Source organism: Lepidothrix coronata, unplaced genomic scaffold, assembly GCF_001604755.1.
Source record: "Lepidothrix coronata isolate B3197 unplaced genomic scaffold, Lepidothrix_coronata-1.0 Scaffold147, whole genome shotgun sequence".
In the NCBI taxonomy this organism is placed as follows: domain Eukaryota; kingdom Metazoa; phylum Chordata; class Aves; order Passeriformes; family Pipridae; genus Lepidothrix; species Lepidothrix coronata.
Window position 1 is genome coordinate 1,888,359 of NW_016690327.1, and position 14,518 is coordinate 1,902,876.

At 56.4% G+C, this 14,518-nt stretch overlaps 1 protein-coding gene across 6 annotated transcripts; it reads right to left on the reverse strand.

Annotated features, from left to right (window-relative positions):
• Positions 1 to 7,372: 7,372 nt before the first annotated feature.
• Positions 7,373 to 14,126, reverse strand: MEAF6 (MYST/Esa1 associated factor 6). Of its 6 annotated transcripts, XR_001876929.1 has the most exons (9): positions 14,006 to 14,119; positions 13,786 to 13,901; positions 13,619 to 13,706; positions 13,052 to 13,097; positions 12,289 to 12,481; positions 9,403 to 9,432; positions 9,242 to 9,299; positions 8,607 to 8,640; positions 7,393 to 8,139 (listed from the first exon to the last, which is right to left on the reverse strand). XR_001876929.1 is itself a non-coding variant. In XM_017828349.1 (8 exons), the coding sequence occupies exons 1-8, from the start codon at positions 14,099 to 14,101 to the stop codon at positions 8,131 to 8,133; spliced, it is 612 nt and encodes a 203-aa protein (XP_017683838.1). In that variant the 5' UTR covers positions 14,102 to 14,126; the 3' UTR covers positions 7,373 to 8,130. The 6 variants fall into 6 exon arrangements, 4 of the variants coding, with proteins under 4 accessions (XP_017683838.1, XP_017683839.1, XP_017683840.1 ...); XM_017828349.1 differs by lacking the exon at positions 9,242 to 9,299 and having other exon boundaries at positions 7,373 to 8,139; positions 14,006 to 14,126; XR_001876930.1 differs by lacking the exon at positions 9,403 to 9,432.
• Positions 14,127 to 14,518: the final 392 nt, after the last annotated feature.

A 14,518-nucleotide genomic window follows, 5' to 3' on the forward strand; every position in this document is an offset into this window, starting at 1 on the left:
ATTTTGGCTGGCATTCCATGAAAAGTCATAAATTATCCTTCCTCCTCTGGGTTCCCCTGACAGGCTTCGATCTCCATATGCAGTCTGAGGGCTTGTTATTGACAGGCTGTTAATTGATACAGCGAGACCAAAACATCCAAGTGCTGTGGCAGATAAGAGCGGGAGCAGTGTTTGCTGTTTGTTTGGCAGCACTGGGGTTTCTCAGTGCCTGGGGCAGGTACTGGCAGGGGAAGGTGGAACCAGAGGAGTTGTGGGTGTCTCAAGTGCTAAAGCACAGAACACTTGTGGGACTTCTGAAATCAGCATGAGCTGTGTTCAGTTTTAAGGGACAATTCCACAGTACAGTATGGAAACAAATACATATTTTATTCAGTTATGGCACATCCGTGCCAGCTGTTGAGTGTGGAATATGCAAAGTGTCCAGACTTTGCTCTGAAGGTTTGTTATGGACTGGAAGTGCAGCAGGAATATCAGTGCTCTCGTTGCTGTGTAAGGATCTTCCCCTCCCACCTGCTCCAGTGCAGCACAGCACATTCTTATCTCACCAGTTAAATAACTTTATGGTCTGTATTCAAACTTGGGCTCTTCCTTTACCACAGGGCCATGACTCTGTAGTTAATCAGAAACGAGGGAGGCAAGTGCTCCCAGGGACAGCTGCGTTTCAAAACAAACGTGGAACTCCAGAGTCTGCGAGGTCTGTTATTGGCTGTGGCAGAGGAACTCCCTGGGGACGTCACTGCAGTGACAGAGCTCACGTGGCTCTGGGCGTGTGTGGTGGGGGGATGGAGTGTTGCAGATCTGAGCACACCTTTAACCAGGTGTGGAGTTTGCTCCTGTCCTTGGTGGGGTCTGTAGCTGAAAAATGCTGCAGGGTGTTAAGGCTGCTTTTCCTCTAAAAGACCTTAATAGGTAATTCTAGTTTTGCAGGATGTGCAGGGGTAGGGGGATGTTTATTTTTGCTTTCCTCAAAGCTGATCTGACACAATTAAAGGAATCAGTGCAGAGGTTCATTATTGGAGCAGTTTGGGAGGGTCAGATCTGGTCAAAGCTGTTCCCACAAGCTGCTGCCTGTGCTGCTGGGGCAGCTGGCCTACCCAGCTGCCATCCCACTGCTGGTCTCGGAATTCTCTCCTGTCACACAAGGTTCTGTGGGAGCAAACCTGCCCCCAGAGCATCCCATGTGTTCTGGGTAAGCATTGCCTCCCCAGGGGCCTGCTCACCAGGAGCTGGGGAAATTGGAATGCTAATTGGAACTGCTGCTGCTGCACATTTTCCCCACCTTGCACAGTCTGCAGTGAGTTGGTGGAGTGGCACACATGGGCAGCCTCGCTGGGCTGTCAGTGCAGGATTTCCTCTCATGTTTTGGGGAGAGCCTGCCATGACTGGTGGGTGTTTGCTTTGTGTGCTGGGCCAGCCAAAATGGGTCAGATCTGCTTGTCAGCTCATGGGCTGTTGGGGGGAAGGAGGTCACACATGGGCCTGTTGAAGGTTTCCTGTGCTCAGGGGGTTCCCAGCCCTCATCCTGTGGGCTGTGTGCTGTTGAGCTCAGGGGGAGGCAGCTCCTCTGAGCAGCCCAGCCCACTCCCTGGGGCTCACTCTCCTCTCCCTGGCCTGTGCCGCCCTTGCTCACTGGACTTCCACCTGAACCCAACTGGTTCCTCTCATCAGGGGATTTCCAGGATGTGGCTAGCTCAGTTCTAACTTTTTAAGGCATTTCCAGAGGCAGGAATCTGACCCAAGGTTCCTGTGCAGGCCATGGGAAAGAGGCTGGTGTGTAACAGGAGCACGTGTGTGTGCCCTCACGGGGGATATGTGATGTCACCCACCTGGGGCTCCCATACACGGGAGCAGGTTCAGCATCAACCCACTGTGTTTCCCCAGTGCTGAGGCTGCTGCTCTTGCAGCAGAGAGGAAGAGGTGTCCCAAACATAGCAACAGCTTTGCACTCTGTACCTCAAACTTCTTTTGCAACACAGCCTTGCTGTAAGACAGAACTGCAGGAAGCGAGTAACTGCAAAATAAATGTTGCACCCAAGAGAACAGAAAGGTGCTGGGGAGGAGCTGGGTGCTGTCCCAGCGTGGTGGGGGGGGAGGCTGGTGCTGGAATGGGATGATGATGGCAGTGCTACCTGTGCAGGTGCTGTCAGCACTCACCCTCCAGCCATGTGCTTTTTCAGTCCTGTCACCTGCTTTCCTCAGGGATTAGGCCCTGAGGATTATACCCCTTGTACCCCCACGCTCCCCAAGGGCAGGGGCTGCCCCTCGGAGCCAAAGCCCTGCTGGCAGAGCAGCTGCCAGCTCAGCCTTTCTGAGGAAGCCACAGGCTGGGAGCAGGGAACAATATTGCACAAATACATTGGAGTAAACACAGCCTCGGGTTGAGCAATAGGTCAGGAGGATTTGCATGGTGTGGTGGCCTGGGAAAGGTTTCCGTGGCCTGGGAAATGTTCCATGGCCTGTGAGGCGGCTCTTCCCTCTCTGGGGACAGGGTGGTCAGGGGCAGGGAGAGCTGGTGGCTGCAGCTGATGCTGTTTGATGTCACCCTCCACCTCCTGAGCCGTGTCCCTGTCCCTGTGGGGCTGGCTGGGGATTTCCAGCCCAAGGATTGCCACGGGAGAGGTGAACAGTGGCTGCAGTGGGGACAGGACCTCATCCCAACACTGCAGAGCTGCTGTGTGACATGGCCAGTGCTCCCACTGTCTCTTTGTGTGGATGCTGCTGATCCCTGCAGGAGAGGGATGTTTGAGGCTGCAGTGCTGTCCCCAGAGCAGTTCATTTGCAGGACCTGGTTCATTTTGGTGTTCCTGAGCAGCGTGGGGCTGTCCCCCCTCAGCCAGGTGGGTGTGGGTGAGTCAGGCCGCTGCTATTTGTGTTGCATCAGTTCCCTGGTGTGGGAGCTGCACGGACACGTCGGACGGATCCTGCCGATCCCCGCCTGCTGCAGGAGCCTGTCCCCAGCCCTTGCCACGGGTGGGTGCTGGTCTCTGCTCTGCTTCAGTGAGAGCTCATCCTGTCCCCCTCCCCAAAGAGCTGGGACCTGGGGGTGCCGCTGTCCCAGCTCTGCCGGGGAAAGACCAGGGGGACACAACCGATGGGAAGCAGCCGCCTGTATTGAACAGCCCCAGCACAGTGGGCCCTGGGGACCCCGGGGTGGGGGGCAGGACACAGCCCCTCTGTGCTCGGCCACTCCTGGGCACGGGGAGGCACCTCAGCCCTGCTCCGAATGGGACCAGAGCTCCCAGGGCTCATCATCTGGGGGATGAGGGGGGAGCCACTGTCACGAGAGCTGGCCCAGCCCTGCAGCACGTGCAGAGCTGCTGACGGAGGGGCCGGGTCTGGCCCACGAGGAAGTCAAGGGGTGAGTTTTGCAATCCATTGCTCCAGCAGCTCCAGCTTGTGCAAAGTGTCTGTGGCCACTGGTGAGCAGACTCCTTGTTCCCGGAACCTCCCAACAAGGTGCAGTAGATCAGGAAGATGCTCTTCAGTGGGCTCCACCAGAGCCAGCCCCACCAGGGCACAGTCAGCCCTGGGGTGGCCCTGGGCAGGGGGGTGGCTGTGACTCCTCCTGGGGCAGCCCCAGGGCCAGCAGCTCACCCTGACCTGCCCCTCGGCTGGTTCCTGCTCCTAAGGAATGGCTGCAGTTCTGCTGGATGGGGCCAGGCCTGGCTGGCACCGACGGGTGGAGGCACAAACAGGGACACGGCGACACAGCTGGGACTGCACCATCCTGGCCTGTGTCCTGAGCAGCCTGGGCAAGGAGGGACGTGTGGCTCCTTGGTGACTCGCTGATGCCCTGCTCACACCTTCACTTACGTTTCCTGCCATCAGGCTGGGTGGTGCCGCGTGGTTGCCACAGTGGCTCTGTCCACCAGCGTCCTGGGACAGAGCACAGGGGCGAGAGGGGATGTGATGGCCAGAGCTCTGCCGAGTGTGGGAGCACCCAGCCAGGCTCCTGGTGGGAAGTCATGCAGAGAACTGGGAGCTTTTCCTGGCCCCCTGCTCCCAAATACCCCCAGGGCACCCCAGTGCCACCCAATGCCCAGGTGGGGAACTAGTGCGCTCCCCATGCTCCCCATATTGCCCCATCCCCACCTCTGGTGGCAGGTCCCTGCTCCCTGTGCCCCCTCCAGTCCCCAGCTGTACCTTCTGGGCTCTCTCCCTCGCTCCCACTGGCACTTTGATCCTCCACTTCCCCCAGCAGCTCGGGGCTGTCGCTGCGGTTCCATTGCCATGGCAGCTCCTGCAGCTGGGACAGGGTGTGACGGGCTGGGGTGCCAGAGGGGGCTGGGGGGGCTGGGACCCCACGGGGCACTCACCCGCTGGCGAAGGCTCTGTTGTTCCCGCAGCAGCTCCAGGAACCGGCTGCTCCACAGCAGCTTCTCTGCCCCCAGCTCCGTGCAGAGGAAGCGGACGTCGGCCTCCAGCCCCTCCAGCCTCTCCAGCACGGCCTCACTGGCATCCCCGTGCCCCTGCCACTGCGCCACTGCCCCGGCACCACAGCTCAGCTGCCGCCAGCACCCTCTGACACCTGCCAGCCCCAGCCTCTGCCCCAGGGACATCCCCAGGCTGGGGACTCACCTGGCTGCCCAGGCTCCAGCGCAGAATCGGAGCTCCCATTCTCCTCCTCCTCCTCCTCCTCGCTCCCCTCCAGTCTCAGCTGCAGCGATGTTCCGAGCTGAAGTCAACACGGACAGTGGGGACTGACACATCCATGGGCAGCCAAGCCTGGATGGCCTCTGGCACTGACCCTGCCAGGGGAACTCCCCTGGTGCCACTCAGTGAACCGTGTCACTGGCCTCGGCCATGTCCCAAGAGCTGGCAAACGGCACAGTCCCTGTGGTGTGGGGGCACGTTGGGGGATTTACCTCCTCTGTGAGCTGGAAGGCACTGTCCCAGCAGCTCTTGTAGCAGATCAGCAGGACCTGGGGAAGAAAACGGCTCACATCTGCTCTGCTGAGTGCAGAGCCTGGAGTGATGTCCCCATGTCCCCAGGGCTGTTGGTGGGCAGAACCATACAGTGCCTTGAGCCAAGAGCCAGCCCCGCAGGACAAGGGCCCCAATCCCGCAGCTGCGCTACCAGATGGTGTGGTGACACGGTGACATGGTGACATCCCCAGCTGCCCCAGTTGCACCAAACCACAGTCCCCAGCACCACTGGTACAGAGGTTGCAGCCCAGCAGCCTCCGGCCCCCCAAACACACCACGTTAGAGCTGACAGAGGCACGGGGGGTCCCTGGGAAGGGCCCTGGTACCGACCCACGTGAGCCTCCAGAGCCAGCGCAGCCCCCGCAGCGCCGTCCCGAAGAGCCACAGCAGCCACCGGCACCCGGCGCGCAGGAGCCGCCCCCACCACGGCCCCGGGGGGCTGCGCTGCCGGCCCATGGCACCCCAGGAGCAGGGCACAGAGGGGACGGCCCTGCAGGCCCGGAGCCGACGCCTCGCTCTGTGCAATGGAGGGTTGTGTGGCAGCCGCCCGGTGCCACCACACGCCAGTGCCTGTCCCAGCTCACCACCTGCCAGGACAACGAGAGGGAGCCTGAACGTTTGTGGGGCCAGATCCCCTCACGCGGGGACCCCCGGGCCCCCTCCCCTCTGCCCCCTTACCCAGCCATGCGCTGCCTCCTGTCCTGCCCGGTGACAACCCTCGGTCCAGATGAACTCCTGCCTAATCCTCTTGGTGACGAGGCTGCGCAGGGATTAGCGTTTCCCTGCTCCACCTTTGGGGGCCATAAGGACAGTGGCAGCTCTGCAATCCTTGTTTTCTGTGCTCAGGATCCATCTTTCACAAGCAAAGGACTTGGAATTTATTTCTAACCTCTACTTTTGGCTTTCGTGAGCATTTGGGTAAAGCCTGTGCAGCTCTGAATGCTGTGCCCAGGCACTGGCCATCCCGGGGGTCTTTAGTCGCTAAGGCTCTTTAGGAAGGAAAACAGAAATCTTCAGAAATCAAATGGAGGTTTTAGGCACAAGTGTCAGAGTCAGCGGGCGGCTGCTGAGTGGCAGGACCTGGCAGGGAACAGCTGTGCCTTTAACTGAACCAAGCATTTGCCATTTTGCTTTCTAATCAATGTGCTCCCCCCAGGCTGCTGCCATCAGACAGGGGCCTCGGCAGAACAGGCTGTCCCCTCCTTCGGTGACAAACACTGCCGGAGGCAGGACTGGCTGCGTTTCCCCCTTGTCCCTGCAGCACCCCCACGTGTCACAGGGAACGTGGAGCTGTCTGACCCTGTCACACAGCCCGCCCGCACACAGGGCTCCCAGCTACACCAGCCCTTTGCTGCTGCTCAAAAATGTTCTGCCCAAAAAAGCCTGTCAGCTTTCCTCAGGGTCAGAGGTGCAGCAGAGACTTCAGCCATCCCTGCTTTTGTACCGAGGGCAGGGAATCAAAAACATCAGCTGAGAGTTCTCTTTTCCAAAACTGTAGAGCAGCAAGGCCTGTTTCCTAGATCTTCCACCCCCCTGTATTTAACCTCTGTAATTTAAAACACACAGAAGTAGGCCAGCTTTGCAGCTTGGCCTTTAAGCTGCTCCACCCCAACCCCCCCCACTCCCCGCTGTGGAGAAGCAGCCACCAGCCCCAAGCACAGACAGCAGGTCCCTGTGGGATAAACCAGCCCCTGACCAGACACACTCCCTGTGGGATAAACCAGTCCCTGAGCAGAGACATGGCTCCCTGAGGGATAAACCAGCTCCATCCAGGAACAAACACAGAATTGTCTTGATCCTGGACCAGACCCAGCTCGAGGGAGAACTCTGCTCCTGTGCCTCCACCTTCACTCAGGTCCTGCCCTGCATGGACTGGGGTGCCTGGAGGGAGCTGAGAACGACCCCAGGGGATCAGAGGTGCAGCAGAACGGATGAACCCTTGGCTGTTTCAAGGGCCACACACACTCTGAGGGCTCAGTGACACCCCTGTCCCAAGGCCCCTTTCCCAAGGCTCTCCCCATCAGCAGGGGTTACACAAATGCACAGCAGCACCACTTCCAACAGCAACTCCCCACCCTGAGCGAAGCAAAGCTCAGTTCCACAGCAGCACTGAGGTCCTGACCCGGGGGCTGTGAGCAGCACCTGGCCCTCACCCCTCTGCACTGCTCCAGGGACAATCCCACCAGCTCATCCCTGATCCACGGGCAATCTGCCAGCAGCAGCAGAACCCAGGGACATCCCAGTCCTGCCTTGCACAGCTGGGGATTGGAGCCTGGCACTCCCTGCAGCCACAGCCACTCCTCAGTCACAGCCACCCGAGGAGAGAAAGCACCAAGGGAACCTCCCGGGGGCCACGGGACAAGGAACTGCTCCAGTGCCAACGGGGAAGAATTCCAGCAAAGTCCTCATAAAGCAGGTGGACAGTAAAAAGCACCAGGAGTCAAAGTTTGGACTGAACGAACCATGGGAAGAGACAAACATGGAACTTTTATTGTTTATGTACAAATGACAGAAGTTTGTATTAAAAAGAGAATCCACCCAAAGTCAGCAACAGCAAAGAGCAAGTTGGCTCTGAGCTCTGGCCCTTCCTGCACCTAAATCACTGTGGAATCTTGGGAGATGGTGTTTAAAATGAAAGAGAAAAGGGTTAAACCACCTTCTCTGCTTGAGTAAGAATCAAACAAGCTGCTCCACAAAATGAAGAACCTTCCACTACACGGATTAAACAAAGAAACTCAAAGTCGACTTTTAATTATACACTTTGGCTTTAAAAAAACCACAATAAAACCAACAAAAAACCAAACCAAACCTACAAAGCTAAATATCAGCAACAAAAGTAATCTAAGTCTCACAACATGGATGGGACACACTGAATTCTACCCCAGTTCCAGTGGCAAAGGAAATGCCTCTCTGTGGGTCTGCAGGTGGCAGGGGGGCAGCAGCATCAGCCATTTCAGCAAGTTCCCGACCAAGGTGGAAGCACAGAACAGTCAGGAATTCAGGACTACTACTACTACCTACACCACCTTAGTCTTCCTGCAACTCAGGTGATTTAAAAATGACGCAAAGTACATGGTCCAGGATTTCCTCCCCCCATCCAAGTCCCTCAGAGTGAGTCACTCCAGCTGCAGCTGCCATCCTGCTTCAGGGCTTCTCACTGGGGAGTCACAGACCAAAATCCTAGGAGCATCAGCACTCATGGCTCTAGTAGTCCTGCAGAGAAAGGACAGCACAGGCACGTTAACACCTTCCCACCTCTGATTCTGCTCATGGAGTTGGGGGAGCTCAGTCCTCTCTCATCTCACACACCATTAGTTGCAGGCAAACCAGATTTTTTTTTCTTGTAGCAAAACATTGAAAAGGATGGAGCCTTCCAACCCCGAGCATCAACTCAAACCAGATGCTTTCGATGCTCCAGGTAATGACAAGGTAACAGGGTGCAAATCAGCTTTTTCCAGAAGTGCACAGGAGTTACCTGTGACCCTGTCTCAGAACAGCCCAGCTGGGCTCAGCTGCTGTTACAGCCACAGGACAGTGCTGATCTCACACTGTGACACTCCTCAACCACGAAAACAAGAACTTAAATGACAGCACAGGGAGGGTTTTTTAAGCTTAGGAGTCAGGCAGCCCCTCGGGTGTAGAGTGAGCAATGAAAACACGGACAGAGCACAGATACTTACGGCTCTTGGCTTTTTGTTTAACTTGAGATCAATCCTGTGGTTGGAGAGACAAAAGAAACGTCCATGTCAATACCTGACCCGACACCAGAGCTACTGCACAGGGCACAGCTACGACAGAGACTACGGTTAATCCATCCATTCCCAACTGGCTGAGCCAGGGCACTGTCCCAGGATTACTGGGCATGAGAGCAGCAGGAGAGTGGAGCCGTTATTATTTGCCAAAAAAGCAGATTCCATCCACTCCCAGACAGAGTTAATCAAGGGGCACAATCAATCACAGGGCAGTTAGGCAGGTGAAGGGGGGGACCACGCATGCTCTATGTTAATTTAATCTGTCAGGGGAGTAACTATGCCACAGGTAATTATCCAGACATAGTGTGAGGGTTATTTACTTGGATAGAGAGAGGAGTTAGGGTGACAGGGATTATATGAGCCAAAGGTATTGAGCTTAGTACATTTTTCCAGAAGGAAATATCGAAGTCTATACTAATCTCCTTAAGCAGCAAAGCCAGAAGAATCAGTTTTTAAACTAAGTTTTAAAGTTAAAAAGTTTTATCTATTTAAATATGAAACAGAAAGGTAAAGAAGAGTGAAGTTAATTTAATTTTTGCTGAAGTTATTAAATAAAATGTTACCTCCATCACGCTTTTCTGTTTTTAAAAAAAACTTCCCAGCCTAACCTAATATACATACCTACAATTAAACAGATAAACTAGGGGTTAGCGAGGTCTCAAAAGGCACATTGGTGTCTACACACTAACAACACAGCACAAGTACTAATTCAAGTCAAACTTACTCAAAGTCATAATCAAACATGCCAGACGGGCTGAGGGGCAGCATTTGAAAGGAAGAAAGCAATAGAAATTAATATACTAATGAATTAAATCAATTAGTTGATTAGCCACCCTAGCAAGATTGCTAAAAAAATAAAATAAATAATAAAGCCAGTGTTCAAACGCCATCAAGTTCTTCAGGTATCTTAACCAGGACTGGGCACAAAAAGCACTCTGGAATGGCAATCCAGAGTCCCCCTCCCCACCAGATCTCTGGGAACAAGAGGTTAGCACAGAGGTGGGGTTGGTTTACAGAGGGGATTTCAGGAGCTGAGAGGGGCAGCTGCCAGACCCTGAGAGTGCAGAGCTCAGGGCTGGGAGAGGAACTCGTGGGCTTGGAAAACCAGAGGGGGGTCAGGGAGCAGGGGTGGGCTGGGCTGCCAGGGCAAGGCAAAGGTGGTTCAGGCAGAGGCAACAGAACTTGGTGCCCAACAACACCAGGCTGTTCCTCCTCACACCCCCCCCAGCACCACCCCCCCAGCTAACGAGGGACCAGAGTTATTTGGCCAGAGCTGATTAGTTTGGTGACAGCCCCACCCCTTCCACAGGTGCCACAGCACAGCCTTCAGACTCAGCTCTGCCCACAGCTGACACTGGCTGGGAAGGCTTGACCGTGGAACCCCCTTTCAGCCCTGCTTTGCTAAGACCAAACAGGTCCACGTTCCCTCAAACACTTGTTAGCCATGGAAATAGCTGAGCACACAGAAAATACCCATCCTGGCCTTCCTGTGGTGCTGGAGGGAGCAGAGGGTGACAGCACAGGCTCTGTAACCTCCACCCTGTGTGTAGCTGAAGCTGTGTCCCGTTCACCCTGTGCTGCCCAGTCTGACCCAGTTCCCCACAAGGAACCCCAGTGAGGCCGTGCTCCCTCCGGGGCCTGTTCCCAGCACCTCCCGGCTCCCCAGGAACGGGGGAGTGGAACCCAGAGGTGTGCTGGTGAATGGAAGAGCTTCTGAACAAAGAGAAACGCCAACATTTTGTTTTATTTTTCTCTTTTTCATGCCAGGACACTCAGGACACAGACCCATAGGTCTGGCTGGAGTGGGGCCTGTTAACGCTCTTGCTGCACACTCAGATCACTGGGATGGGGTTGTTGCTGGGTTTTTTTAACCTAAATATACTTTAAAATTGTTTGGTCTTGCCTGCCAAAATTTAGGGGATAGTCAGTAACAGCAATCACAATTTTAACAGAGCTTTTATTACAGAAAAATTTAATTGTCTTGTTTTAATTATCTATCTGGCCCCGTTAAGCATTACAAACAGTCCATTCCTGCCTCCCTGAGCCCCTCAGCACTGCAGGTGTGTCTGACAAGTCCTGGGGACATGGAGCTGCCCCAGCTGAGCAGAGCAGGGCTCCTCTGTCCAACAGCTCGACCTGACAGCAGCAGCCACAGCTGCAGAGGGGAGGAACGGGAAGGAACCCAGAGCCACACAACCTGTCGAGGGGCAGCTTCCCCCAGCTCCTGTCGCTAAAATCCGGGTTTATGGAATGGAGCAAAGGGATTTACATCATTTACAGCACCTGCCCTGCACCCCACCATGTTGCTGGCCATGGTTTGTCCAGGGAAGTGCTTGGGAGAGTATTTTATAATTTGTTTGAAATGACAATTTTCTTAAGCTGTACTTCAGTTTTACTGGTTGTTTCTCTGGACTTGTTCACGGATGTAGTTTCTTGTGTTATTCCTGAACTTCTTCCAAATATCTACAGGCAAAAAAAGAGATTTGAACTTCTTTGGATTCCCAGCTCGTGAGGAACCAAAGGGACATCCAGTCCTTTTGGGTGTTTGCCCAATTCAGGCTGCTGTAGGAAGGAAATTCTAACCTAAGAATTAAAGACACGCTAATGACTCAACACCTAATGAAGGAGAAAAAAAGAGTTAAGCATTTTTCAAGCAGTGTACCTACCTCATGTCCCCACCCCAAATGCCCCCAGCCCCCCTTGTAAACTTTTACCACTTTAAACCACTTCTCTCTCTAACTGCATGGGCAAGTCCCTTAAAGAGGAAGCCCGTCTCTTCCCAGAGCCAACAGTTCAGAGTAAGCACGGGCACTCTGGAGTTTTAAAAGCTCCATTACTTCTATTAATCCTTAGGTCCCAGCTCCAGAAATCTTTCCAGGAAGGTGCAGCTCTGCAGTGTCTCCTCTCCATGGATTTCCATGTTTTTCCCTGTTCAGGGCCTGACTCACAGGCCTTGTCACTGCAGGGTCTGAGCCACCAGCCCATCACCCTCATCACACCTTAGGGGCAGAGCTGGACAGATAAATCCAACCAGAAAGAGTTCTGGGAATGTGTTTCAAGTGAATTTCGGGTCAGTTTAATAACAAACACTCTGAGGTGAAGGTGACACAGCAACTCCTCTTTGCCAGCACGGAGACTGGGCTGGGATATGAGAGCTGGAAGGCATTGGAGTGGAAATCCAGATGCTGGGAGTGCCCACAACCCCCAAAACATTCCCATTTGCTTTCCCCCCTCCTCCAAAGAAAGCACTGACATTCCTGTCTTACTGGGATCTGCAGAAACCAAGCAGCAAGAACAGGAGGTCAGGACCTGCTGGAAGGAATCAGCTTTATCCTCCTGGAGAGAAAGCAGAGCTGGAGAAGCTGCCCAGCACAGCTGTGCCACAGCTGGAGGGAGCACCCTGTGCTGCTGGTTTAACTTCCCCAGCACTTTCCCCAGCTCAGTACAAGGGCCCCGGGGTCCTGCCAAATGCCATGGGATGCACAGCTACAAACCAGGAAAACCTCCCCAACAACCGACCCCAGCTGCCCGTTATTCCAAAGGTTACAATAAATTCAATCCAGCCCCAGCCACCTGTTCAGGTGTCGAAGAGGCTGCTGATCCCACTGACCTGTGTCTGTTTTTGTTCTTCCGCTTTTTGTGGCTGCTGTGGTGGCTCCCAGAGGAAGTGGAGGAAGCAGCTTTCTGGGGCTTCACCCCCTGCACGGAGCCATCCAGCTCTTCAGCATCCTCCTGACTGGGCTCATTCTCCTGGTTGTGGAAGTCTGGAGAAGTGTCACTCTCTGTGCCACTGCCTGGCTCCCCTAGAGCGGGACAAACCCAGGTGAGCTCCCGGCTGCCCTGGCACAGCCCTGAGTGGGACAGACAACCCCAGAACAGCAGCAGAGACACCTGAGCCCTGCAGCACTGGGAGGTGAATCACACAACCTGGGAAACATCTCTGCAGGACAGAGGAAGCTGCTCCTCAGCACTGAGGCTCTCTGGAACCACATCCCATTTGGTGCTGATCACAGAAATGTTTTTAAATATCCTGGAGGTAAGTGGCCCCTCTCCACGTCCCTCATGACTGACACACCTACAGTGATGAGGCGCTCCAACTCTTCCAGGCTCTTCCTCCAAAAAGCAAAAACCCACTTCAATTCATTTTCTGCACAACAAACCCCTGCTGAGCGTGGAAGGTACTGAGGAAGTTCAACTCCAGTTGTTCCTCACAGCACCCACTGGAGTGGCTGGGAGCAGCCCAAGGGCAGCATCCACAGGGCCTGGGACAGGAGCCCCGAGTCCAGCCCAGATCTGGAGAGCTGAAACAGGGCTGAATGGTGGGGAGAGTGAAATTCTTCCCAAATTCCCAGAGAAATGACAAAGTGACTTACGCTTCTCAATGAGCTGGTCCTGGACTCCAGCTAAAGCACTGACAGCCTGGAAAACCGAAAGGGATGTCAAGGCAAGCAGAGATTCATTTCCCAATGCTCAGAGCACAGAGCTCAGCTCACACACACATGTCCCTCAGAAGTGCCCATGGCCCAGAGGCACAGAGGGTGTGGAGCAGGGACAGCCAGGGGACAGCAGTGACACCAGAGACAGGGGCCCGGGGTTCTGACTGCCCTCCCACTCCCTGGACATCCGGGAAAGGGGCTCTGGAAGAGGCTGTGGGGTGGGATGGAGGTGCTCAGGTCAGGGAGACAGGGCAGGTGCAAGAGTTCCAGTGGAAAAGTGGCTCTGCAGCAGCGCAGGGGAGCATGGCAGGACCGGGGCACCAAGGGACAGGGATGGGGACAGAGATGGGGACAGGGAAGGAAACAGGGATTAAAACAGGAAAGGGGACGAAGATGGGGATTAGGACATAAATGGGGATAAGGATGGGGGCGGGGATGGGGACAGGGACGATCATGGGGTCAGGAGCATCTGCTCGTCCTGCCGGTGCCCATCCCGGCACTCACCGCTGCCGAGGTGACCGAGGACTTGCTGAAGAGCCTCTCGGCCTCCTTGAACTTGCGGTTCCTCCGGTCGTTTTTGCTGTTGGAGTTCCTGAAACAGAGACAGGCGCGATGGCGGGGCCGGGCCGGCGGGGGGGGCCGGGCGGGCGGGCAGAGCCTCTGCCACTCACTTCTGGTTGGTGAGGTACCGATCCCAGCCGCGGATGATGTTCCCGTACATCTGCGTGTCCTCCAGGTAGCTGCCCTCGAAGGCGTAGATCTGCCGCTCCAGGTTTGCCAGCGTCTCCTGCCGGGAACACCGCGGCGCATGGAGCAGGCCCGGCCGCGCCGCCGCCGCCCCCCCCGCCCCGGGCCGCCCCCGGACCGCACCGAGCCCCTCCCGGCGCTCACCGCCAGCTCCTGCTTGCGCTTCACCAGCTCGGCGAGCTCCCGGCGGGTGTCCGGGATCTGCGGGGGCCCGCCGGCCTTGGCGTGCAGCGCGGCCATGGCGGCGCGGCCTGCGCGGGGCGGGGCGCGCGGTACCGGCAGCGGCCGCGCGGGGGCGGCGGCGGCACCGGCGGGGCGGGACCCCCGAGCCAGCCCAGCCCACCCGGCACCGGCACGGGGACAGCACCGGCACGGGGACAGCACCGGCACGGGGAGACCGGCACGGGGAGACCGGCACGGGGAGACCGGCACGGGGACAGCACCGGCACGGGGACACCGCCGGCACGGGGACACCGGCACGGGGACAGCACCGGCACGGGGACACCGCCGGCACGGGGACACCGGCACGGGGACAGCACCGGCACGGGGACACCGCCGGCACGGGGACACCGGCACGGGGACACCGGCACGGGGACAGCACCGGCACGGGGACACCGGCACGGGGACACCGGCACGGGGACAGCACCGGCACGGGGA

Bases quoted from the DNA above. Each gene is read 5' to 3' on its own strand.
- MEAF6 (XM_017828348.1), bottom strand. From the start codon at position 14,101: ATGGCCGCGCTGCACGCCAAGGCCGGCGGGCCCCCGCAGATCCCGGAC. The intron at 13,902-14,005 runs GTGAGCGCCGGG...TGTTCCCGGCAG, and splicing joins AGCGCAAGCAGGAGCTGGCG to GAGACGCTGGCAAACCTGGA. The intron at 11,241-12,288 runs GTCAGTGGGATC...TCCTTCCTACAG, and splicing joins AAGAACAAAAACAGACACAG to CAGCCTGAATTGGGCAAACA.